The sequence below is a fragment of the Centropristis striata genome, chromosome 7 (genome assembly GCF_030273125.1).
Source record: "Centropristis striata isolate RG_2023a ecotype Rhode Island chromosome 7, C.striata_1.0, whole genome shotgun sequence".
NCBI classification, from domain to species: Eukaryota; Metazoa; Chordata; class Actinopteri; order Perciformes; family Serranidae; genus Centropristis; species Centropristis striata.
This window is the reverse complement of record NC_081523.1, coordinates 26872548-26896993: the sequence shown is the minus strand read 5'-3', so window position 1 is coordinate 26896993 and position 24446 is coordinate 26872548. Positions and strand designations below refer to the sequence as shown.

The following is a 24446-nucleotide window of genomic DNA, read 5'->3' as shown; positions in this document are numbered from 1 at the left end:
ATGTCCTGTATTGCATTTAACTTGTTCTGACATATTTCCTGAACAAATTAAAGTTACAATTTTTATATATGTTATGGAGATGCAAACAAAAAGGCAAATGGTTATTTGTTTTTATTTATTATTGATTTATTCTTGTTTTTTTTACTTAAAAACAAATCTGAAAAATAATGTATTGTTCAACAGCACTATTAATGTCACAATTTTGATATATGTTGTGGAGATTTGGCCACTTCTGTTATCTTATTAGCAAGACCTGTTGGGATATGTGACGACTACTTGGACATGAAACATCTAAACGGGAAATATCAAAGTTTTAACAAACTGTATCATGTTGGTGCCTTAGATATTTAGCCTACTTTTTTGACACGATTGTCTGGGTTCATGCATATCTGATTTTCTGATTTTATTTATCAAGTCATAATATGATGTAGTAGACAACATGCAAATAATTCAGTTTAAAATGTATTTTCTTACATGTGTAGCCTACTCAAAATCGTATAATATTATTGCAGTAGTGACATGGGAATTTTGTGATCACAGATTGTGAATATTGTTGTGGTCTAGATGTAATAGATTACCTAAACAGCACATGATGATCTGACATTTAATCACAAACTGACCACAAGCACAGGTATATATTTACGTCTTCACCTGAAGAAGACCAGCTATTGCGAAAAATGATGGCAGTCATATCCACTTAAAGTAGTAGATACAAAGTAATAGTACTTTTAATTGAGTACAACTTTGAGCCACTCTACCCACTTTTTATCACAACACGTTGTTAAATCTCTCATAGACTGGCAAAGTTTCACAACCACCAGCGGCAGTAAGGGCGCCCAAGCTTCTAAACTACTGGATATTTTTCAAGTGGGATCTTTCACTGTATACAAACCCTGTTAGACTCTTACTGGATCCAGAATTAGAGCCTGTGTGTACAGTTGAGTGAACTTCTCGTGTGTGCAGATATAACCTTCTAGGCCTTCATATTTTAAAAGCTGCTAGAGACTCTTACATAATAAAATACAGAGGACTGTTTGGAATGACTAAACGGGCACCAAAACATTTATCCGACCACAAGAAGAAAACAGTGAAGCTGGTATTGCAGTCTCTCAGAGTGATGCAGGAGGCGTCACAATACTTGGCCTGCGTAGAGGAGACTCTCGTCGCATTTGAAGGCTGTAGAAAGATTTGTTACTGTGTGCTCTGTATGAGATATGTCTCTGTTTTTTAAATGAGAACAGTAAATTGCATACTTCAATAGAGTGTTTGCTCATACTGGAAACAGAGCTGACAAGGAAGGAATCTCTTCTGCAGTGGTTTTGGAGAACGCCGGCCTGGATGACCTGATGCAAACTGCACAGTAACTGATGACCGGATCACTGGACGTTTTTAATTACTGCCTCGTTTCTGCTGGAGCCTGGCTTATCATGCATCATAGGTGGGTGCTAGTAAAATATTTGAAAAATCTATTGGATTCAGTTGCATTTTATTAGTCTCTAGTTAAATTATAGCCCACAGCTACTGAGAAACTTCTACTACTACACTACTGAGAAAGATCAATGAAAATTTTAATTTGAAGCTTTAGTCCAATTATGTAAATGTCTTCTTACCTTTTAAAATATCAGTTTTTATTGAGAAAACATGTAGATTTAACAAAGCTAAATAAAACCTTCACTTTTCATCATTTCTACTGTTTAAACTGTTTACTTTTTGACATACATGTGATGCTATAATGTTTTTATTTTCATCAACAAAAACTAACAAACTAGTGCTAAAAATACAGTACATTACTCTCATACAGCTCTTGCCTGCTTTAAAAAAAAACCCACTCATATGTAATTGTAGCTTGTTTTGTAGTTTGATGTATTTCCTGTGGCAGCTGTGCCGTCTTTTCTGTCTGTGTGTACCGACGATAATCCAACATCCATTATTATGTAACTCTGCTGAATACAGATATTTATAATCTGAACATGCTGGAGTTATGACATCAGCCGGCACTGCTGACCATGACAAGCGTTTGGGGAAGCATGCAATCCATTCTGTCATGGTAGGTTTATTGCTTGTAACAAACAGGGAACGTATCATTTAGATGTAATGGGATTGATGTGTGGCTTAACCTGATATCTGTTTTTAATGTGCCAGGGGACAATGGGTTGTCAGAAGACCTGCAAAGTGGAGAAACTCCTGAAGCCACCTCAGTGTGAAGCAGCGTGGAGCCAGAGACAGAGGTTAGCCTCAGCAAAGAAGAACAGCCGGATGAGAGGAAACACAGATAAGGTGAGCGTGGCGTGTTGTTTCCCTGCGTGTTGCTTGTGAACCTTTCGATGAATAAGCTTTGATTCAGCCGTGTCTGGACACTGGCGGGATCAGCACTTGTTGATGCCCGCAGCGATAATCTGACCTCACGCTGCACTCCTCAGCCAAGGCTCCTTACTGTCACCTAGGCTCATCATTAACAAATGCAATCATATGTGGCACTCACTGATTGTGTTTTCATTTCTTAAGCTCCCAAACAGACAAGACACAGTAATGCTTTATTTACTGTAAGTGGTATTTGCTTGTTTATAAAGAGATTACCCAACATGCCATTATGTAATATGCATTTTACTAAATACAGCTTAAAATATACACTGTCTACAAATTAATTGCATTTGGACAGGTTTGCTAAATTTTTTGCATTAGTTTATAATTCTAGATACCCATACATAAACATAAAAGCTGAGTCAAGTGTAGAACACAGGCATTTGAAAAGTAAATGTAGGATTTTACATTTTTGACAAAGCATAAGGGAAAAAATTTAAAGGAAAAAGGCTCTTTTGAATAATCCTCCAAAAGACATATTTTTAAATAACTTCATACGTGCAATGCTTCTTATTACCTCTCTCTGTCACTCTGTCTCTCATTACATACCTGTGTAGTCAGATCAGGGTTAATTCAGGATCAACTTTGAATCCTTGCTGATCCCACGATTCTCTGTGCTATATGACCGGCTAAGGTTAACTCTTGCTCTATCACTTGTGTCGTTTAGCTTTTTCTTTGTTTCTTGGTCAATTCTTTTCTTTTTGTCTTTGCTGGTCCTGCCCCACTATCAGCAACAGCAACAAAATATAACGCCAAAACGCCTACTGGTTGTGCATTCTGGTGTACAAAAGAGTCACAATTTAGAGTCAATTTAAGAGAATAGAACTGATTTGAAATTGCAGTTCCAGCCTCAGTAGCGCAGAAATCAGATGAAATATACTTATTATCCAGATGTGCGAAATGCAGCTGGGTTGGTAAATAGCCTGAGTAGCTTATATTCGTGTCCATGTGCAGATTAACAGTCAGTCCGTCTTCAGACATGGCGTGTGTTTTTGTATTATTCTGTGTGCTTGACTCTGTGACAACCTAATTGGGGATATGTGGAAGTGGATGGTGGATTAAAGAAAGTACACAACATTTTAAGCTGATTCAACTTAAAAAAGCTTGTTACCTTACTGCCTTATATATGATTAAAAAAAAAGGTTGAACATGAATAATAAGTTCAACGATGGCTCATGAGTTGAACTGTTCAGTCACACTGACTAGCATTAGAGATATATTAATATATCTCAGTTTGAAGAGTCACTTCTTCATTAGACATGAAGTGCCCACAGACCCTCCTTTTGGAACATTTTTCTATCATAATTCATATCAAGTCAACATCTGACATTTCCGACGGTGACTAAGGCTACGTTTACATGATGACGGTCTGAACAGAAGACGCAAAAGTGGCGTCGCGTCTTCACTTTTTATTCCTCGTTTAGACGAGCGTTTTCGGGAGGAAATCTGCGTGCATACGGTGACGCAAAAGTGTGTGAAATTCGATTGTATGCATGCCAGGCGGCATCACTTAAAGCGATAAGAGCATCTTTGGGCATGCAGAAGTTTTCACACCACGCATTTTCATCAGCTACTCCTTCCACAAAGTTCTCCACCATCCACTAGATCTCCCAGATCCAAAGCCGTCTGGCTCGCCTCCGACGAATTGGTGCATCCAAAATGTGATAGAGGTAATTACAGATCCTTCTCTGTTCACTAATACTATCTCTACATATCCTGTACATTTGGTGGAAAGACTGAAGCTGAACCTGAAGCTGAAGACTTTCCTGTACTGGGGCATGTATGTGACGTAAATGAGCAGATCTGAGCAGAGTTTTGCGTCTTGGCAGTGTAGACGGACACGCTACGGCGGAGCGTATTCAACTTTTCCACTTTGGAGGGTGGTTTCAGATTTTTGCGTTTTTAAGCCCCAAAAACGACGTCACCGTCTAAATGAAAGGCACTTCCGATAAAATATTTTGTCGTTTTCACCCGCAAGCGTCCTCGTGTAAACGGGGCCTAAATTATGATACTAACCTGCATTCTGGTTGGCTGTGTTTTCACCCTCTGAAAAAAACCTGTTGGCATTGTATGTTTTTGCAAACAACAGACAGATTGTTATGAAACCTTTTCAGCACCCTTTGGCTTTAGCATTGGACTGGTGATGGGTATAAAGAGCGCCAACGTCCGCAAAGGCGTGGTTAGTGTGGATGTTGTGACATGTAGCTGACTAAAAGGTGTCCTCTCTTTGGTGTTGAGTAAATCCCACAATGTTCACAATAGCATTTAACAAAAACAAAATTCTTCTCGGGGTACTTGTGAACACTAATACTTGACTCTACTGTCTTATATTACATCAGGTTATAAACAGTGTGGCTACTGTTCACAAAATTGACCAGTTTGATTAAAAGCCACATTTTCAGTCATTTCCTCATAGGGAATTTATAAGATGAAAGTGAAAGCATTTTCTACCTGCAAATACAGTTTCACGTGTTTTTTTTCTTCTCACGTACAGCCTTTTCCTGTTAAGAAACCCAAAATCCATTGAGAAATGCATGTGCGTCATTTCAGCACACTTGCTTGTTATTGCTTGTTTTGAAAGCACAAGAGTCTTCAAAACAAGACTGTGATGTATAAACAAGAGGTGTGCAGAGGCCCAGTGGAGGCTGTTATGGACAGCATCAGAGTAGTACACTCTGCAGCCAAACAGCGGACAGGACCTGCCATACAAAGACCTTCATTACGTCTCAAGTCCGTGCCACTGGGTTGATCTGTCCTGCTTTAGAGTGGGGAAGGGATGGATGGGATGAACTCAGCAGGAGGTTTCATACTGATATAAAAATGCATATCTTGAGACTAGATTTCAAATTAGATTTTGGTTATTTAACTATTGTGAAATTAACAGTATGGGCATCTAACTATTTTGGTCATCATAGAAGTTATTGATATTTTTTTGTCTCAAGACAGCTTGTTTACGTCTAAAGATCTAAAGACTGCACCAATATTTATCTGCAAAATGTTTCTGTTCTTCATTCCTTATTATTTGCTGCCTCTCGATATATAAGCTACCTTAGCTCCATGTATTGTTGTTGTTGTTGCACCTCATGGTGTTTTTTTTAATTTGCAGAACCCTTCACAAAAGGGGGTGTCAAAACAGTTGTTCACACCTCCAAACATGTCTAAGCCAGCTGAGTTAAGGCAGGCCTGCAGCTCCTGGTCTGCCTTCTGACATCCTCTGACAGCTGTCCGAACAGGTTTGGTTCCCTTAAACATCCTAAGGTAGGCAGGCATCCTCTGAATCATTATTTAAAAAATAACATGGGACCAGCAGCTGCACCAGCTAGTTGATGCATCTTACATAGCTTTGTCCTCCCTTGTGAAAAGCCAGAAATGCCTTGATCCCACTTGGCTCAGACATAAAATTGCAACTTAACAGTTAAAGGTGCAGAACATTAATATAGCTGTAAACAACCATTTGCTATGCAAAGATAGTGAGAAGTAAGGGCGTCCTGAACTGAGAAAGGAGTGACAGTCCCTCTCTGTGTGATGTAATCTGAATTTCTCTGGCCTCTATTTTGGTAGCCAGGCCAGCACTTATTTGATTCATCACATATTTCTATTGCAGATTAACGTTTTATGAAGTATCATTGTCGTCGTCTTAATCCAGACTCAGGGTCTTTAATAATTATTATTAAAATGTTCTTTCTTTGTTGACTCAAGGTGCAGCTCACAAAAAAACACAGCTGAAGGCTTCTCATTCTTCTTCAGGGAGACACAAGAAATCAGACATCTGAAGGTCATTTATGACTTCTAAATTCATAAATAAAGAAAAACAGAGTTCCCTAGTCACTATGATCAAAGAAGTGTAATGCTTGCAGTTCTACTTTTAATCCTGCTGTGTTATGATTTAGTTAATTTAGTCTTGGCCCTGGAGGTGATCTAATCTACAGCGGAGTTGCCGATAGCAGCTGATGTTATAGTGAAAACATCAGGTGTGCTTCCTGCTCCGTGTCAGAGCTCAGCACCTCCCCCTGTAGTGTTTACACACCAGGTAGAGGACATGGGCGGGAGCATTTGACATCAATTGTGTGTTATGTTGTGGTGCCTTGAGTGTTAAACAGCCTTTGTGCACTATAAGCTCTCATTTGGGATTGCAGGAGGGTCCCGCTGGAGGGGGAGGGATGGCTCTAAACAGAGGTAAGGAGCCGCTGTCGTTGCTAGGCATCCACGCTGAGGAAAACATATCTGTTTAGGGCCCTGCTCCTCCTCTCTCCCTTTTTTTTCTCTCCCACAACAGAGTGCAGCACCACTGTCCGCCACAGAGGGCAGCCATACTGCACACACGATGCTGGTCTCCTCCACATCTCCCTGTAGTGGAGAAAAAAACCCAGGATGGCCCAAATAATCCCCTTTAATACCCTTCTGCACTTGATTTCCTGATCTGTGATTGGATGGTAATGGTGTAGCTGATGTTTGTGATAGCTGATTGGTCTGGCCCACCACTCAGTGAGTGAGGGTTTGTCAGGGCTGAGCCTCCGGGTAGTCTCTGTGGCATAATGACCCGTGACGAGGCGAGTCCCTGTATCAGCTTCAAAACAAAACAAAACAGAAATAGCCGAGAAACACTGCAACAAAACTGGGAGCAAAGACCAAGGGGGACGCCAGAGAACCTCACATGACCTTGCCAGCTACAAACATGGCTGATCATCTGTGGCGGTTAGGTGGGAAGGCGGTACGATGGAGCACGTGGCTGCAAGGCTTTATTGACAGGATTGTCTGTGACTGCTGAGAATAGGACTTAATCAGAATAACCCATTCTGATTAAGGAAGACGAAAGACATCCTGGAGAGGGAGCGCTGCTCAGTTCTGCTGCGCACTGCACTGCCTCTGCACCCCTGCGTGCCTGTGTCTGTGTGACTAAGCGTGTGTGTGTGTGTGTGTGTGTGTGTGTGTGTGAGAAAGTGAGAGAGAGGGAGAGAGAGAGAGGTAGAGAAAGGGGGCGTGTTGGTGTGTGTGTGCTCTGCTGCACAGCCACGGTAGTGTGAGCTGAGTGATGCTCGCTGGCTGTCTCTCTCCCTCTCTCTCTCTCTCCCTCTCCCCGCGCTGCCTGGCTGTGCCTCTTTCTGCCGAGCATTGATGAACCATTTTATGCTACAGAGCTGCCATAGCCATCGTCCCGGTTTCTGCTGCTTTTCCGTCCTTCCAACACAGAAGGAAACACCTGCCACCGCATCGGTCCTTTATCGACTGCTGCTAAGGTACTGTACCATCTACTGTCTGCTGTCAAGCCGTGTGTGTTTTTCTGAGCGAAGGATTGTTGTGCTGCCTCTGCTGCAGGATCCCTGAGCTGCTGCTGATGCTGCTGCTGATGCTGCTGCTGCTGCTGGAGGGATAAAGATCATCATAACATGTCTTAGTGTCTTAGACTCTTAGCGGCTACATACATTGAAATGCACTCTTCCGTACACATGTAGCCCCTTTACGCGTATAAGGATTTCTCACGAGATGGATAAACCTGTTTCGAGCTGTTGTGCACAGGATATCCAGCATTGAGAAGAGCCAGAGGACATTGCACATCATTTGCATGCAGTGAGGATTCACTGTCATATTGTTATATTGAGTTTCTCGCCCTAACTGAAAACACGCTGCAGTGTGTTTAAAAGAATACTTCAGTTGGCATAGCAAGAGCAGTGTGTTTATTATCAGTGCGTGATAATAATGTGGATTTTTGCAATTGACGTTGGTTCCGGTTGTCACTGCCATGCCTGTCAGATGGCGCTTTCTGTAGAGTCTATATGCAGAGGTGATATGTTAGTTTTAAGTTGAGATCACAAGGGTAGATGAAGTTAATGGATTGGGGATATGAATGTTTGTTGGCAGACAGCAGGCATACAGATCAATTTGCTTGCACAGATTTTGTCAAACATTTGTGCAGATGATCCATCAGTGTCGTATAGCAGTGTAGATTGTTATCAATGCATGCTGCTAACACAACAGCTGACACTGTATAGTTTTTTCTCACATACCAAAGAGGTGTGTGTGTGTGTGTGTGTGTGTGTGTGTGTGTGTGTGTACATTATAAATTGAAGCTGTGGGATGTAGAGGGCATTACTGGATATGTAAAAGGTGTAAATGTTTCTGCATGTTGTGTCATCAGCTACAGAGCTCTGTTTGCGCTGAGTTCCTATAGGTGGCAGTCATGAGAGAAGAGGGTGACAGTGGGAATAAACAGAGAAGGCTGAACTGTGATTTTCACTGTGTGAAAATATTTTGTCTCTGTGTGTGCACACGTACGGATGTTTCCTACCAAGGTCACTCATTTGAAGAGCTCCCATAATTAGGGCTGTCAGTCTCAGATATGAGAGTACTCACAAACTCCCATTCATACTGTAGCTCCTCCTGTCCACCTTGACAAGCAGGCACGGCCATTCATCATTTCACTGGTTATCCCTGAGCTGCCAGCAAGCGACTTTCATCTTCACTATGCACGGATGGGTTTTCATATTTCTAACCTACATTTGTTTTCTCTGCAAGGAGTTGGAGAGAGAAGGCAGGGGGTGGTGTTAGTGGTGGGGGAGTTCAAGGAGGGAGAAAGTGTACTGTTCAGATTTTTTTCTAATCCAGCAGCCCTGGGTCAAATGATATTTGCATAAAATTCTCAATGTTTATTTTCTCCCTCTGGGAGCAACAAATGGGTGCGGTTTACCGCATTGGGAGTTCAGTTTTCAGTCACAGAAAATGATAATGAATTTAAATTAAAAAGCGTCTGCTCTCACTGCTTTTATACCATGTTAAAGCCATCTGGTAGTGTGATGTTACGGAGTAAAACAAGGTATATTGATATATTGAGGTTTTTTTTTTTTTAGCCTTTCATGTTCAAATATTTCTGAGAGGGATGCTTAATATACATCAGGCCGATAAATTATTGGCCAATAATGGTTAATGTATATTCTTATGCATAATCCCATAGCCATTTTTCTATCATAATCTTGACGTAGCTGTCTCCCACACTTTCTATATTTAACAGAGTAATCAAAGCCAAAGTACATTAGTATGCATTAAAATATGTTTATCTCCATGGCCTAGTTTTTAATTCAATATTCACTCTCCTTTTTGCTCCACTTTAGTCTCCACCCACTCCTGATGGAAATATCTGCATCTCTAGCAGCTAAAAGCTCCACTGTGTTCACCTGGTAGTCGCTAACTTTGAGCGTCAGGTGTAGAAAAAGGGTTAGGTCAAACAACCACACTGACCGACTGTAACTGTTATCTTATCAGTTAAGTTCTGTATATGTATGTCATGTGCACAAGTACATCAAATTATACATGACAAACATAACTATGTTGCACACTTATGAACCTACTTATTTTGCCTCAAACCCTGACCTTTTCTTAAACCTAACCAAGTACTTTTTTTTTTTCTGAAACCTAACCAAACCAACCTAACCAAACTGTGACCGTTTCACAACATTAACCAAATGTTAAAAACTGTAACTAATATGTTTACGTATGAGGATGATTTAATCTCCATTCATCAGTAGAAGTATTGATTTAGGAAACGCTCCTGATATATCTCTAAAACTTTGAAGCCGGTTTAGACAAATGCTCAGCATGTTCAAGACATAGCAATGATGTGGACAAGTAATTTGAAAATTCCGTTTGAAGCTGTTTATATAAAGATGGTTAACACTTAAAAGTCAGTGTGCAGCATGTGTTACCTTGGGTGGTGATGCAATTAACAACCTTTTTGGCAGTGTAGATGCGTATGCAGATAGAAGTTGGCAACAAAATTGGAATTGGCACAACATATATTTAAAGTTTCCTTAACAATACAATTACCCTTGAGTATGTGATAGGGTTGCTCAGTTGAAGTCCCATAAGAATGCATTAGCGTCTCCTATTATGTGTAGTGTGTAAATGATGTGGTAAAGTATTGGTAGTATGCAGCGTGTCTCCATTGCTGGTGTTAGAGAGACAGATAAAAGGGAGTGCTGAGGTGCTGAACATGGCTGCTCAGTGGAGGATGTAGCAGTGTGAGCGGAGCATGGCTCAGCATGGTCCTGAGTGACTGAGGCTAGGCTGTAGTAACAGCTGGAACACTGCTGCTGCTGGCGCCTGGATGTGGCCTGGATAAAGCACGTGACCCCGCCACAGTGTGAGGCATTAGTGATATGAACAGCAGGGTCCACGGCCGCTGTTACATAACACCATCTTCACTGGGAAATCTCTGTAAAGATGGCTCCGGGAGCCTCAGAGTGACAGCAGAGTGAAAGTGCATTATCATTGTCAGAAACCACATCACTCGCTCCAATTGTTGGACTTGTCCCGTGCATGACAGAGCAAGCATGTGTCTCCTGTGTGTCCAGAGGGTATTTTCATGTGAGAGCAGACTTATGTAGATGTTTTGTGCTATATAAGCCCCTAGATTAGATCCGCTCTACACACATGTTCAGTGTATGTGTGTCTATACGTGCATCTATATGCATGTGATTTGCACATGAGCATAACAGTTTGTTCACATAAATGCACACACAAATGCACATAATTACATATGTGCATGTATATGTTCACAGCACGTTTGTGTTACGCCATGCTCCTGCAGCTGAAATGTAATGTAAGTAGATATGTTGTGCCAGCTGTCGTCATGTCGGCGGTTTGACTGACTGCTGTAGTCGGGCTCTGGCGACCGCGAGGCACTGGCTGCTGACTTCTTTGGAGGTCAGAGGAGAGTAGCCGGTAATCACCTCCGGGATCTGACTGCATTCATAATTGATTGTTCCTGGAGTTGATCAGGGCTGTCCGCTCAGTCAGATGGACAACACTGATGTGGTGTAAACAGCATGAGATTAGATGAGCCCAGAGAAGTTAGTTGTACTGGTTCATTGTTAGGGTGATGCTATGTTTTTGTTTCCACTCCAGTTTACAGATAGGACTGACAACTGTGACATTTTCACTGCAACAAATGTTTGCATTTAAAGCTGCAGGCCTTGGTGTGGTAGTGCAAAGGTTATGCTAATCCTGTGGCTTCATCAGTGCTAAATTGTTATGGACAAGGCATTGATTGTCCTTGTGGGAATCAGTGCAGGGGAAGAGGTAGGACTCCAAAAAAGAGAGCATAATTTAGGTCCACTAGCCTGGTTTGACTAACAATACCCATTAAACCTAAAGCATATATATGAAGCATATATTTTCTTTAGATGTGTGTGTCTCTCTGTCTGAGCTGTCAGTGAGTCTGTGTTTGCGGTCAGCTCAGTGAAGTGGAGGCCTGGTTGGATCCGTACTGAAAGGTGGACGATCCGCCCGAGGGCGGGTGCTGGGGATGAGTATGTGGATCTTGCCAAAATCCACAGGCCGTGATGATTATTTGTCAGGATTTGCTTTGTAATAAAAAAGCTTATCTCCACAGGTTCAATCTCGGTCTCTACCTCTGTCCGCCTTTACGCTTACAGGTTTTGCTTCCTGCATCTGTTTTGCCCACACTGCATTCATTTTTTCTTTCAAAAGTGTAATCGTGTTCAGTGTAGGGCCTGGCTGACATGGGATTTTTGAGACACATACTGATTCAGCTTTAAGAGAGGAAAATTCACAGATTACTAATTTGTTGGCCGATATAGTGGTTTTTTAAAGATGGAATGAAAATAGAACTTTTCTATGTAGATTTTGCACCGATATGACTTTGTATGATGGGTTTGTAAGGTAACCAGAAGGCTGCTTTTTTAAAACAAATTCAGGCTTCCCCCGGAAAAGTTCTTAGGCCCGATAGCAATAATTTTTTGACTGGCCCAGTGCAGGCATTAATTAATTCTTTAATTAATTCATTATTTGAAATCATTCAATTGCATCCAATCCATTTCAATAATTTGCATGTTTGTTTTGATTTTAATGTTAACAATTCAGCTCCAATAAATTAAAATTAGCAATCGAACAACCTTTAGTTGAATACAGGTAGTTAAAGAAAAAGAGGAAGTATTGACCCACATATCCATTAACCAGATATCGAACCCCAGAAATATTGTCCAGACCCTAGACGCTAAGAGAGCTGATTGGTTCCGAGATTGATTTAATCCAAACTTTCTTACCAAAAAGGAGATACAGAGTGGTGTAATGTTTTTTTTTTTATCTGTTCAGCTTACAGTTGACAACAAGCGATGGGTCCTGTGAAGTCTAAGGTGGATGTTGGACACCATGTCCAATGTTCATGTCCTTTAGAGACACGCTCCACTCTGTGTATTGTCCACCATGTTGAAGGTTAATTGCACTCTCTTTGATAACATGTTATTGGCAGGCAGTGCTACAGACACAATGTGCCAGTCAGTTCAAGGCACACTTGCTGTTTCTACAGCACCTTTAATGTTGAGCATGATTAATGGAATGCTAATGTGCTCCAGAGTTAATGCTTTGTGTTTATGTGGGGATGTAATTGATTCTAATGTCCCGATCAAGTGGAATTTCACAGCAGATTACAAGAAAAAAAAGCTGGGCTGTGCAGTGGGAGCTGCAGCTCAATGATTTCTTCTTTTTGCAGCGATTTATCTTTGTTAACTATATGATAGGGCATGGTACATTGTCCTATGTTACAGGTCTCTATAGGCTTGGTAAGCCTGCTGTCCAATCCCCTGTCCCCATCGATGAACAGGGGCACTGGGTAATTGCATGAAGAAGCTGTAATAAGGTGGATTGAATTAGCTTTGCCCTGACTAAAATGAATTAAAGAGGGCGTCATGACATACAGACTCCCAAACTGACTCATTATACCCGCTCAGCCAGATATATCATAATATACTGTGTTATCTAAGAGTTGCTGACAGTCAGGGACTACAGCCCAACATGGGTTTTTGTGAAATTTCTGTATGCTGGGAAAAACAAACAGTGTCTAATTCTGCTTAATTAGAAATGTCTGCATGGAATATTCATCCTAGTATAAATGAAAACAGAAAGCTTTCCCTCGGCTCTGACAATTATCACAAATAATGAGCCCACAGTGTTCTGAAATGTCATTCAGTCCTATGTGCACGTCTGAGCCGGCCAATCATGCACAGAGTGAATAAATGTTTGTGAATGCTCCCTCTTCCAATATTGTAGTCATAAATAACTAGAAGTGACATGATTAGTGGAATAATTGATTAGTTAATTACAACAGAAAATTTATAGGCAAATATTTTGAAAATTAATCAAATATAATTTATTCTCATGAAATAATATCTAACATTACCTTTCTCTGGCTCTTCAGTCATGTGTTCAGTCACCTAAGGCTTCAGAAAATTGTGGTGTGCATTTCTGAGATTATTGATGGATTAATTGATGTTAATATTCGCCATAACTCCACGGAGCCTTCTGAAATACAGCATGTCAATAATTAATACTGATGGCCTCTTTGACAAACAAGGTTTTTTTTTTTTATCGTCAAATGTTTTTTTTAATGTCAAATTTATCATTTTGTCTTTGCAATAGCAACACATAATGAAACACATATTGCACTGAAAGACACTTTAAATTTGTTGAGGTAATCAGTAGAAAACTGCCATTTAAAATAAAACTATAAAAATACAAATTTTTGTTTTTATTGATGCTTTTTATTCATTTTTCTTTTATTATTTTATTAATTCGTTTTTTTATTCCAGAAGCAATTTATTGTAAAAACCTGATTCCTTAATAGTTGGGAAGTTGTATAAAATAATTAATGAATAAAACATAATGCCATAATTTGATTCATTCATTCCTAAACCGTACATAGAAAATATATGCAATGTATGAACTGATAAACTTAATATTTTTGTAAATATACCAAACAAATGGGCAAGTTACCCATGATGTCATGGGTGCACCCCCATACCATCAAGGATGCACTTTTTTAACTTTATGCTGGTAACAAGGTTCCTCTTTAGCCTGGAGGACATGTCATCTCCATGGTTTCCAAAACCCATTTGAAATGTGGACTCGTCAGACCACAACGTACTTGTTGGTGGTTTTTCTGAATGTTGTAGATATCTGGCTTTCTCTGTGCATGGTAGAGTCTTAACCTGCATATGTAGATGCAGTGATAAACTGTGTTTATTGACAAAAGATTTCTGAAGAGTTCCTGATCTCATGTAGTAAAGCAGAGCACCCAAACCTAGTCCAGAGGGATCCATTGAGTCCACAGGCCTCCAGATTTTATTAAATACCCCCGCTGTTATCATGTAAAGTGAAAGGCAGTTTTTCCAATGGGAGACTTCTCAATATCTCCCAATACCAACCCTCCAATGTGGGTGCCTTAGATATCCAATGTTTCAAAATTATCTTTCTTGCCATATACGGCAATATCCCGTTCAATTCAGCATTATTATCGCCACATCAGTTGCCAGGATACAATGGATGGAAGACATCTTCAATTCGTACCCAATCATGTTAATTATATCATTCTTCAATTCTACCCAGTAGTTCTGAATCTTTAAACAACTCCAAAACATATGCATGTAGGTTCCAGGCTCCGTGTTACACTTCATACAGAGGGGGACTGTGTGCTCAGCTTGCTCCTCAGCAGTGGTGTGCAATGGAATCTATATGTTTTAAACTGCATTTTACTGCCAGCATTATTGTAAAGAATGTTCAGGGTTTTAGTTATGGCGGATCTCCATGCCTGAACAAGAGGCTTTTTAATGGAGATTTTTTAATGGACTTGGTTATCAACTGTGTATTCAGTTTTTTTGTTTTTTCTGCCAAGGCCATGAATTATTGCAGGAGCAGGTAAAAAAGTCACCTTGTGAATGAGTGAATGACAGCTGATGATGGGGAGAAGAGTTTCTTAGCACCTATGGAGGTTCAGGTTAAGGGAGGGGGCTACATGGTTAAGGAGTCATGCCTTGCGGCAGGGTTACAGGGCAGGACAGAGACCGTCTTTGTCCAGATGTCTGTTTGCGTTAGGGAGGTTATGGCACTGCCTCCTGCCATTAGAAACAAACACTAATTGCCCATTGGCCCCAGGTTGGAGATGTGCAGCTGGGGACATGTGGTTAAAAATAGCACTGCTTGTTCCCATGAGTGGCGGGCACACAGCACCATAGCATTAGTATTCAGCACTAAAGCATGGCATGGACAAAAAAAGGTCATCTTCTGGCCATGGCCACAAATGTCAGGGTGGGGCACAGCGACACCAACACAGGGTTGGTGAACTGCGAGCGCAACCTCAGGCTCCGTCCCCCGTTTGGACCAACCTACTGAACCATCGTCCTCTGTCTGAACACTGGCAGGAAAATGTCACATGGAAACAGCCTGGCGAGTGTCATGACATCCTGTGTTTTTTGTTTGTAAGCCCAGCAGCATCCATGCTTGTTCCATGGAGTCTTTACCTCCATGCAGCGATGGCCTTCCATGCTTGAGTCGAGTTACAGCTCTCCCTCTATGACACAAAAGCAGCATCTGGTTCCACCTGACTGGAGCCATGAATAATTTAATAGGGGGCATTATTATTTCCAGCCAGCTCCACTAGCTTGGCAATAACAAGCAGTTTAGGTAGTGCTATCAGCATTGCTGGCTAAGTGGTTGAACATGGAGAGAGGATGTTATTTTACCTTGTTGGCATCTTATACTTGTGTGGGTTTGTAAGTATCTGGTTGAATGAGTGCTTAAGTGTTATTTTTCATTGATACACTAGGTCAACATGTTGCTCGGTTGTTTGCAGATTTTTCAATGTGAGTAAACAAAGCTGTCTGAAGCATCTGGATGACTAAGATAATATAATTAAGTCGCCATTAAAACAATCAGTTGTTGTCTTGTGACATGCACAGATGAACAAATACAGCTCCTCCATTATAAAAAAAAAATACCCTTTTCTATTTTATCACATTTGTTTCTGACCAGTGACTTTATTTTCCTTGTAAGCAAACTTTAGTGGAACACTGTGTGACCCATGTGTGCTCAGAGAAGCAGGTGGGCAAGTAGTCCAGTAGATAGTTTTATTCTTTCTATTGTCAGACTGAACCTGTGAAGATCAATGAAGAGGGAACACGCTGTTTGTACTGCGTTTGTGTAGCTGTTAGCTGTTTTTTCCACTCAAACCTCCTGCTGGCTCTGAGCGGCCACTCACCTACACTTAGAAAGAGTGCTAGCAGATTTCATCACCAATGGGACCAGCAGTGGTGAAGGTTTATTTGGAATACATCAGCCAAAAATTGCACAGTCAGACATTGTTTTACTGATAACCAGGGTTGGGTATCATTTACCAACAGTGCCCTTAAAGTAATATGGATACCAAAGTACTTTATTTGCAGGGGTGGAAGGAATATTCAGATATTGTACTTAAGTAAAATCACTAATACCACAGTGTATAAATAATCTCTTACAAGTAAAGGTTCTGCATTCCAAATTTTCCTCACCATCTAGGTGGATACAGCTGGGTAGATTCAGTGTGCATGTAAGTGTGTGAACGCACAAGAGGTAGGGGGTTGGGGGAACTGACTGACTACCTTATAAAAATGTAACGTTAGCAGGGCAAATTAGACTATGCCGGGGAGCCACAGTGCGTTTTTAGGTTTGGTGCTTTTCTCCATTCACTGTCAAATCGTCTTTGATTCTTTGTTTGTTTTCCTCAAGTTACACAGGTTTGCTTCAGTGTGTTTTTGTGTTCTTCTTCTGTTGCACTTTATATTACCTCAGTCTTCCTCTTCAGCTTTATTGCTTGCCTGTTTTTTGCCTTTTGAATCAGCTGTTTGTTAGTTGAGCACACCCTTTTTGCTCTGAACTTGCTTTCCTCGTGTCCAGCATTTGGGTCCTCCTCGTTGAACTGCTACAAACTACAACAATTACTTTATAAACTGGTGATAGCTTTTGGTTTTCTCCTTGGGTATATAAATCTATTCATATACTAATGTATTTTATTTGTCGGCTATATTTTGTATTCTTAACATGAATCTGTGAAGAACGAGTAACCATGTTATCAAGTAGATGTAATAGTGTAAATCCTCCACCACAACCACCACACTACTTTTCAAAAGCTTTTTGTTCTACTTCATTCAATACCCATCACGTGAATGGAAGCATGTAGTGTAATACGCCACCACCACTCCTCACCATCCAAATGATTTTTACACAAATATGCTCCACGCTGATCTGCCAAGTCCGTCAAATATACTACGCTCGACTTCACCTCACCACAGAATGTATTGGTTGTACCTGCTGGGCTAATCACACATTCCATTAAATCTAAGAAAACGTGGAGTAATAGGCTGCAAAGAAAACCAAAATCAGTATGTTTTTCTCGGGTACAAAACGGATCAAATGCATGTGTGGTTTTACAGAAGATGTTTTGATTCGACTTGTACTGGGTTATTACTGTCAATGTCTGATAGGTATCATGTGCCAATACCCATCCCCAATAATAACTGACCCTTGCGGGAAGGTTTGGTTTCTTAAGAAAATATTATTTTCATGATATCATTTTGACTGAGATGCTTTATACAACTTTAGCATTGTGTTCTTTTCTGTTTCCCCCCACAGCTGAGAAATGAAGTTTTGCCCCTCCAGCTCCCAGGTGTGCAGCCTTTGGACAACTTTCGTCTTCTAGGCGACAACAGCAGAGCTCTGAGACTTGACCCGGACAGCCTGAGCCACCAGCAGCTGAAGCAGAAGCTACTGGTGAGTTCTCTGTGTGAAGTGGAGATAAAGGCTTGTTGATGCTGGGCTGGGCACGGTCCATTAGGGCCAGTTGAAGACGGCTGTGGAGGCATTTGCTTTGAGCAGTTTTCTGGCTTTCATGTTCCTCTCTCTGCTTTGGATCGTGAACTTGTGAACCATGAGTTATTTCTCCTCCAGTTGTTGGTTTAATTTTGAAATGAGCTGTGCTGCTTTCTGCCTGTGTTCCTTTAGAGGCATTATTGGGATTAATTGGGGTCAAAGTGGCAGTTTTCTCTGTGTTACATGACCACTGACAGCGTCAGGGGAAGTCTGGAGACATTGTCTCCTGACTATGTGTTCACCTCATGCCTGTCTGAGGACACCAAGGCTGGACAGGAAGATGTTGGCAGACTGACCGGCTGGCGAACTTAAAAGCATAATTTAAAGTTATAAAATACAGACATAAAATCCTGCATATTTTCCCAATGAATAATCATCTTAAAGGTCATTTTAACTTTTTTTTATTGTCAGTGATACCAGGCAGCCTACATTAGGATCAGTTTTGTGTGGGAGGTTGTTGAGAAGATTTTCCCGGATATTGATAGAAACTATGTACAGGGTTATTACAGCTGCTGGAAGTGCTTGAAACTGTGTGAAATTTTAATTGCATTACTTTCATAATAAATCACTATCTAACTGAGTAGTTTGCTTTTGAGATAAATAAATAAAGTAAGTCGAAGATAGCCTAATTGCTATTGCTTTCACACAAAATGAAGACAACTCTGCTCGACCCTTGCTTGCCTGTTTTAGTTGACATTATCCGGAATGTGTAAATACATTTAATTATGTGTTTATTATTGAGGTTGTAGTTTGCCGTGGTGTTTTACTGGGCTACATTATATTTAGAGGTGTTTCTTTTTTTCTGGAATCCCTATTTATAATCATAAGTGGGGCAGAATATTAGAAACACCTCCTGATTTAATACGGTCCTATAAAACACCACGTCCAACTATGAGCTCAATGCTAAACATGTAGTTAAATTAACAACACCATGACACTGTAAAAAAACAGAAAGGAAATTCTAAGCATCATACAAGTAACCTTTATGGCAGGACAGCTGTATTACATTCATCATATATTAGTTTAATAATATGCAACACTAAAGAGACGTCTGCATTTACTGTTATCTTGACACCCAGTCTTGTACAGGGATCCTTAATGAAAATGTAGCTTTAGTACAGTTTTTGGTCAGCCCAACACATGGGTGTGTATGCGACTGAGTGAGTAAGTGATCACAGTTTGTTCAAGAGGCGGGTCTGCTCGACTGCTGTCCTCTTATATCTTCGTAGCAAATATCCAGCTGTTGATGTGTATTTAACTTTTTTACAAGGCTCCTGGTCTATCTGTGAGCTTCTCCTTACACTTTGAATTTCATTGGTCAGCGGCTGGCTAACCTGCCTTCATCAGGGTGACTGTAGGCAGAAATGTATTTGATTTGATTAGTTTTCATGTCGGCTTCATGGGGAGACATCAACAATGTGTGTATATATTGACTGATTGATTTTATTTCCCTCACTGAGTGATGGGAATCTGCAGGTAGTGAAACAGGAACACAAACACACTGGGAGTCTTGATTAATGAATGTAGATGCAGTTCAAAACACATATACAGCAATATATGTGTGTGTGATTTTAAACAGCAGGGGTTCTCTGTGAGATGTGCAGAGATTGGCTGTAGAGTTTATTATATCATTAAGTGTATAATTACTTGTTTGTATTACTGGGACAAAAGCATACTAACCACTCATATCCAAAATATTCACACCATAAACACAACCATTAACTATTCCTGTGACACATTGCCCACAAAATCGCATATATACTGGATATACACTACAAAAGATAAACAATAGCTACTCAATAAAATTGAGGCAACAGATTGCACGCAATATTATTAATTAAATCTAACTACGTTACAAGTTGAGTTAATAACAACTTAAAAGGAAGTGCCTGTCAATGAAAAACAGACTAATTCTATTGTGTTGGATTCATTCAAAATTCTCTTGATTTAGAATTACATACACATAAAGATTATATTTAATGTGATCAAAATAAGTAGATTCTATCTCAAACATTTTTTATATTAAAGTTACTTAAACAACTGCCTCAAAATCAAGGACGCATTTATATTCAATACATTTCATCAAATATATTAAGTAAAATGAAATGACTACAGAATAATTTATTACAGTGTAAGAGGTCTTGACCTGGTCTTCTTTAAACCAGCCCTGCTGCTCATCTGAAATACTACACCAGTTGTTCTGAGTTGATAACTGTTCAAAATGTCATAGGTGTTCAGACTGACTGCGTAGGCCATAGTGTAATATTCACATCATGTTCATACTCATCAGTCCATTCAGTGAGCCCTGGTGCCCTATGTATGGGTGCAGAGACCACTCCCATCTTACATTTTATACACAGCACAGAGCAATAGAGTATGATATGATGTATGAAAGCATCTGCATTTGTTTTCTTTCTCTGCTGATTCATTCAAGTCTTTCCTTTATTTTTCACCCGTCCCATCTCTAAGATGTATTCAAAGGAAGGATTGGCCTTCTTATTTTGGATTTCCTATGATCCAGTGTATATGTTGATGCTACTACAGAGCAGTGGAGAAACCCATCTAGTGGGGTTTAATGCATCATTTTCTCACAACTGAGATAATATTTGAATTAACCATCTGGTTAAAGCACTTGTACCTGTTCCGTGTCATTTCCTGTGGTGCGAGGAGACCCAGTAGCCATGTTGTTGAAACCGCCGCGGACAGTAAACGGCGGGTTCCCAGAGTGGCGCTGGCTTCGCCTTCCTCAGGCTTCCTCGAGGCTGCGATCTCACAGCGGAGGCTGCTTGTAATTCCCCCGGCTTCCCCTGACGTCTGTGGTTCAATATGAATGAGCTGCATCGATTAGACCTCAGTGTGGTGCTTGCGCAAAGGGGATGAGTTGTGTGTGTGTGTGTGTGTGTGTGTGTGTGGCTGCTGGCTTCCTCTCCTGTGTCTCCTCAGCACTCACCAGACTGTTGTTTTCACAGAGGGCGACGTTATGGGTGACATCTTTTGGCTGAACCGTAAACTGAAGCTTTGTTGTTAGCAGTTTTTCCTCGTGTTAATGAACAGTAATTGAGATTTCCCAGTGATCTAGACAGAGATCCATATTATTGGCAGTAATCATGACATAAAAAAACTAACTTAGATGTTGTCTGTGTCATCTTTTTCTGTTCCCTGCTTTTTGGTTTGGATGCAAACTTACAGGAACACACGATGTTCTCGCACGCCTTTCACAGCCGTCAAACCTTCTCGAGAATGTGGCCTCGTTAAAGTCCGCCAGCTGTAGTCTATAGGGGTGCGAGGTTAGCACGAGTGACTGTGATTGTTTACATAATGAGGGTGGTGTGAACTTTATTTTTAAACTCTCCTTCTGCTTGTGACAAGGCGACTTGATAATTAGCCTGTCAACATTTCCTCAGGGATCGCCTGCCATTTCAGTCATGTGCTGCAGCGTTTTTACAGAAACCAAATGTGATTAAAACCATATTTTTTAAATAAGTGTGTAATGTAAGAATGCAACAATTCTGTTTAAAGGTCATTTAAATGTGCATTTGCCTGCTTTTTTTTTTTTTACACAGAATGTGATTTCTGGAGTTTGTGTTTACTTGTTGCCCTCATTCAGACTGAAACCTTTAGATAATTAGAACATCCTTGGTTGAGGTCTGGTCACATAAAAACCTCTTCTTCCCTCGTACCGGTGACAGTTGCTGGGAAATGAGCGCTTTTGAAGTCACCGTGCATCTTATCGTGTCATTAAGCGGGTGTTTTGCAGCCACTCAGTAAACAGGGAATGGACTGGGAGGCAGTGTTGGGAAAGTTCACTTTCTACATGAACTAGTTCAGTTCATAGTTCATAATTCAAAATTTTGAACTAAGTTCACAGCTCCAAAAAATGAACCAGTTCATTTTTTTCCCCAATATGTTGCAAGCTATAATTTTTCAAAATTATTGCCTCAGCACATATAGAACCACAGACAGCAATTATTTCATTAGTTCAACGCTGAAACTATGTGTCAGATTTCATCTTCATATCCAATTTTGAATCATTATCCAACCAGGATTTACATTAGCATTGAAGGGACAGCCTTCCCCCATTGTTGCTTTAACACTTGTTGCTGTCCATTCAGTCCACACTAGTAGCAGCTGCAGCTTTCCCTACAGTATATTCTCAAAAACATGAGGAAAAACTTGCTGCTTGAATGTCTTTTTTTAATGAGGAATTATAAGACAAACAGGATAGTAGTCCTTAAGGTGCTATAATAATTTTCCATTTCAAATTCCATATCAGTACATACTAAATAGGAATACTGGAATCCTGGAAAAATTCACCAGGCAGGTTAAACAAACAAGTTACACACCCTCAAGACCATTCTACTAACACAAACTGAGGTAGCAACCAGGCTGAGGTAGGGAATTAAGGTTGAACTTGAAAGTGCAACATTCAAAGTGTAAAACATTTCAACATTATTGAGTCACTTTTAAATTGTTTGGCTTGGCTTCAGTTCGCTGTGCCGTTTCAGGTTTGCTGAGGACGTGACTGAAGTGCGGATTTTCTTTTTGAAAGCCGGTGGGCAAAGTTTGCACAGAAATGTAAGATTGTTCCCATCCTCACCGACCTGGTCATACAACTCGCTTAAATGATCATATGACGCCTCCTTGCTGCTGTCGCCTCCATGCTTTTTGTTTTGATGACGCATGCGGCGGTGCGACACTGCCAGATTGAAATCTCTATCTGTCTGCAATACCGCTCTCGGCCTCTACTCAATTTGGCGCTCTCACACTTGCCAGGCATAGACAGTAGAAGAAAGCACACGCATCGATTGACTGGTTGGGCACCCCTGCACTACAGGACTGTTAACAGTGTGTTTTTCACCTGGGAGGCTCTATAGAAATCTGGCACCTTATTAAACGAAATTAAAAAGAGTGAGCGTGCCGTTCACAGACACCAGAATGAACGCGTTCACAGTATCGTTCATCAGGCAGTAATACAGTACGTTCAGTTCACGTTTACCAAAAATATGAACTATCGTTCAATGAACGCGTTCAGGCACAACACTGCTGGGAGGGACCAGGGGTATTTGGAGGGGTGGTGGTGTTGTTAGTTCCCTGAAGTGGAAAAACAGCCGATTATGGATCCTGAAAGATTGGTGCAGCGTCAGTAATTATCAATACTGAACAGTCTTGCATAAGACTGAGTGAAGCAGTAATGAAAACCTGACAGAGCATGAGGCACTTCAACAAGCTCCATTAGCTTGCAGCTCTGTTATCTTATGATGGAGATGCAATCAACAAACCGCAGACGCACTCTGGTGAAGGTACCTTCCTCGTGTACACAGCTGTCTGCAGCCGTTACATCTTCCCGTCTTATGCAACGTGGGTGTTTTCCTGTGAGCAATCTTGATAAAACTTTTTTATTTTTTTTAATATGCCCTAGAGATTTTGTACCCTCCTTTTACCTTTGTTTCCTGTCCTCTTTTAGTCATGCAGATTTGTGCTGAAGAGGGATTTTCACAGACACGGAGTTCTAGTTGTTATTCTGCAAAAGTTGACATTTACAGAACGTTTTCCTCTTTTAAAGTGTGCGACTGCAGGAGTTTTTGAGATCAAGGAAAGTGGCAGAAGAAAGACGCAGTTCCGTCTTCAGTCACTTGCTGCCTATAAATTATGTACTTACAGTTTTGGAAAATGCAGTCACAGGAGTTTAATTAAAGTATTTTCACATTCAGATATATCATACAGTGCTCCATAATTCAAGCATTATCCTGACCTGATCAGTGCACCCAAAGCAACAGAGCAGAAATGTTCAAACAATCAACTAACTAGTTTTGTACACTTTGTAGGAGGTAAGAGATTTTCTTGCAGCTGTTCTCAAGAATGCAAAAGCAAAATGCAATAAAACACAAACAGCCCAGGTTCAACCCAAACCCAATCTTTTCATAACATCAATGCTATGTAACTTTGAACAGTAGGGCTGTATTAATTGCCATTTACACTCAAAGCGTCTGTTGAGGTTTTCCAATTAAGTGCTGAATGTCTATCATCATATTTTGAGGAAAAACCCTTGAACAATATGGCCCAGATAGTCCCAAAAAGCACACTTGATTTCTACCGGCTTTCCTAATTTCCAGACTCCAGTCTTTAACATTACATAACAAAAGTGGTTAAGGTTTTGTTAGGTTTAGGCACAAAAAACACTTGGGTAGGGTTAGGGTTGGAGATATATCATGGTTTAGATTAAACTGATCACTTGTACGTCAAATGCACTCATATATTAACTGCGAAAACTTGGATAGAGTGTGTATTTTCGGAGCAGCGGCCCATAGGAGCAATGGGTTTTTGTTTTCTGGATAACCTCCCAGTGAACTAATGGGATTTCAGGCCAGTGGGAAATTTTTCAGACTATTGGGCTG

General features: G+C 40.6%; 1 protein-coding gene across 1 annotated transcript in view; it reads left to right on the top strand.

Annotated features, from left to right (window-relative positions):
- rimbp2b (RIMS binding protein 2b) overlaps positions 1 to 24446 on the top strand; it is a 111415-nt gene that overhangs the window by 1467 nt on the left and 85502 nt on the right. The window contains exons 2-5 of the mRNA XM_059338244.1: positions 1315 to 1438; positions 1954 to 2047; positions 2143 to 2277; positions 17815 to 17952. Coding sequence (XP_059194227.1) covers positions 1982 to 2047; positions 2143 to 2277; positions 17815 to 17952 — 339 coding nt within the window. The 5' untranslated portion in view covers positions 1315 to 1438; positions 1954 to 1981. The remainder of the gene's footprint in view (positions 1 to 1314; positions 1439 to 1953; positions 2048 to 2142; positions 2278 to 17814; positions 17953 to 24446) is intronic.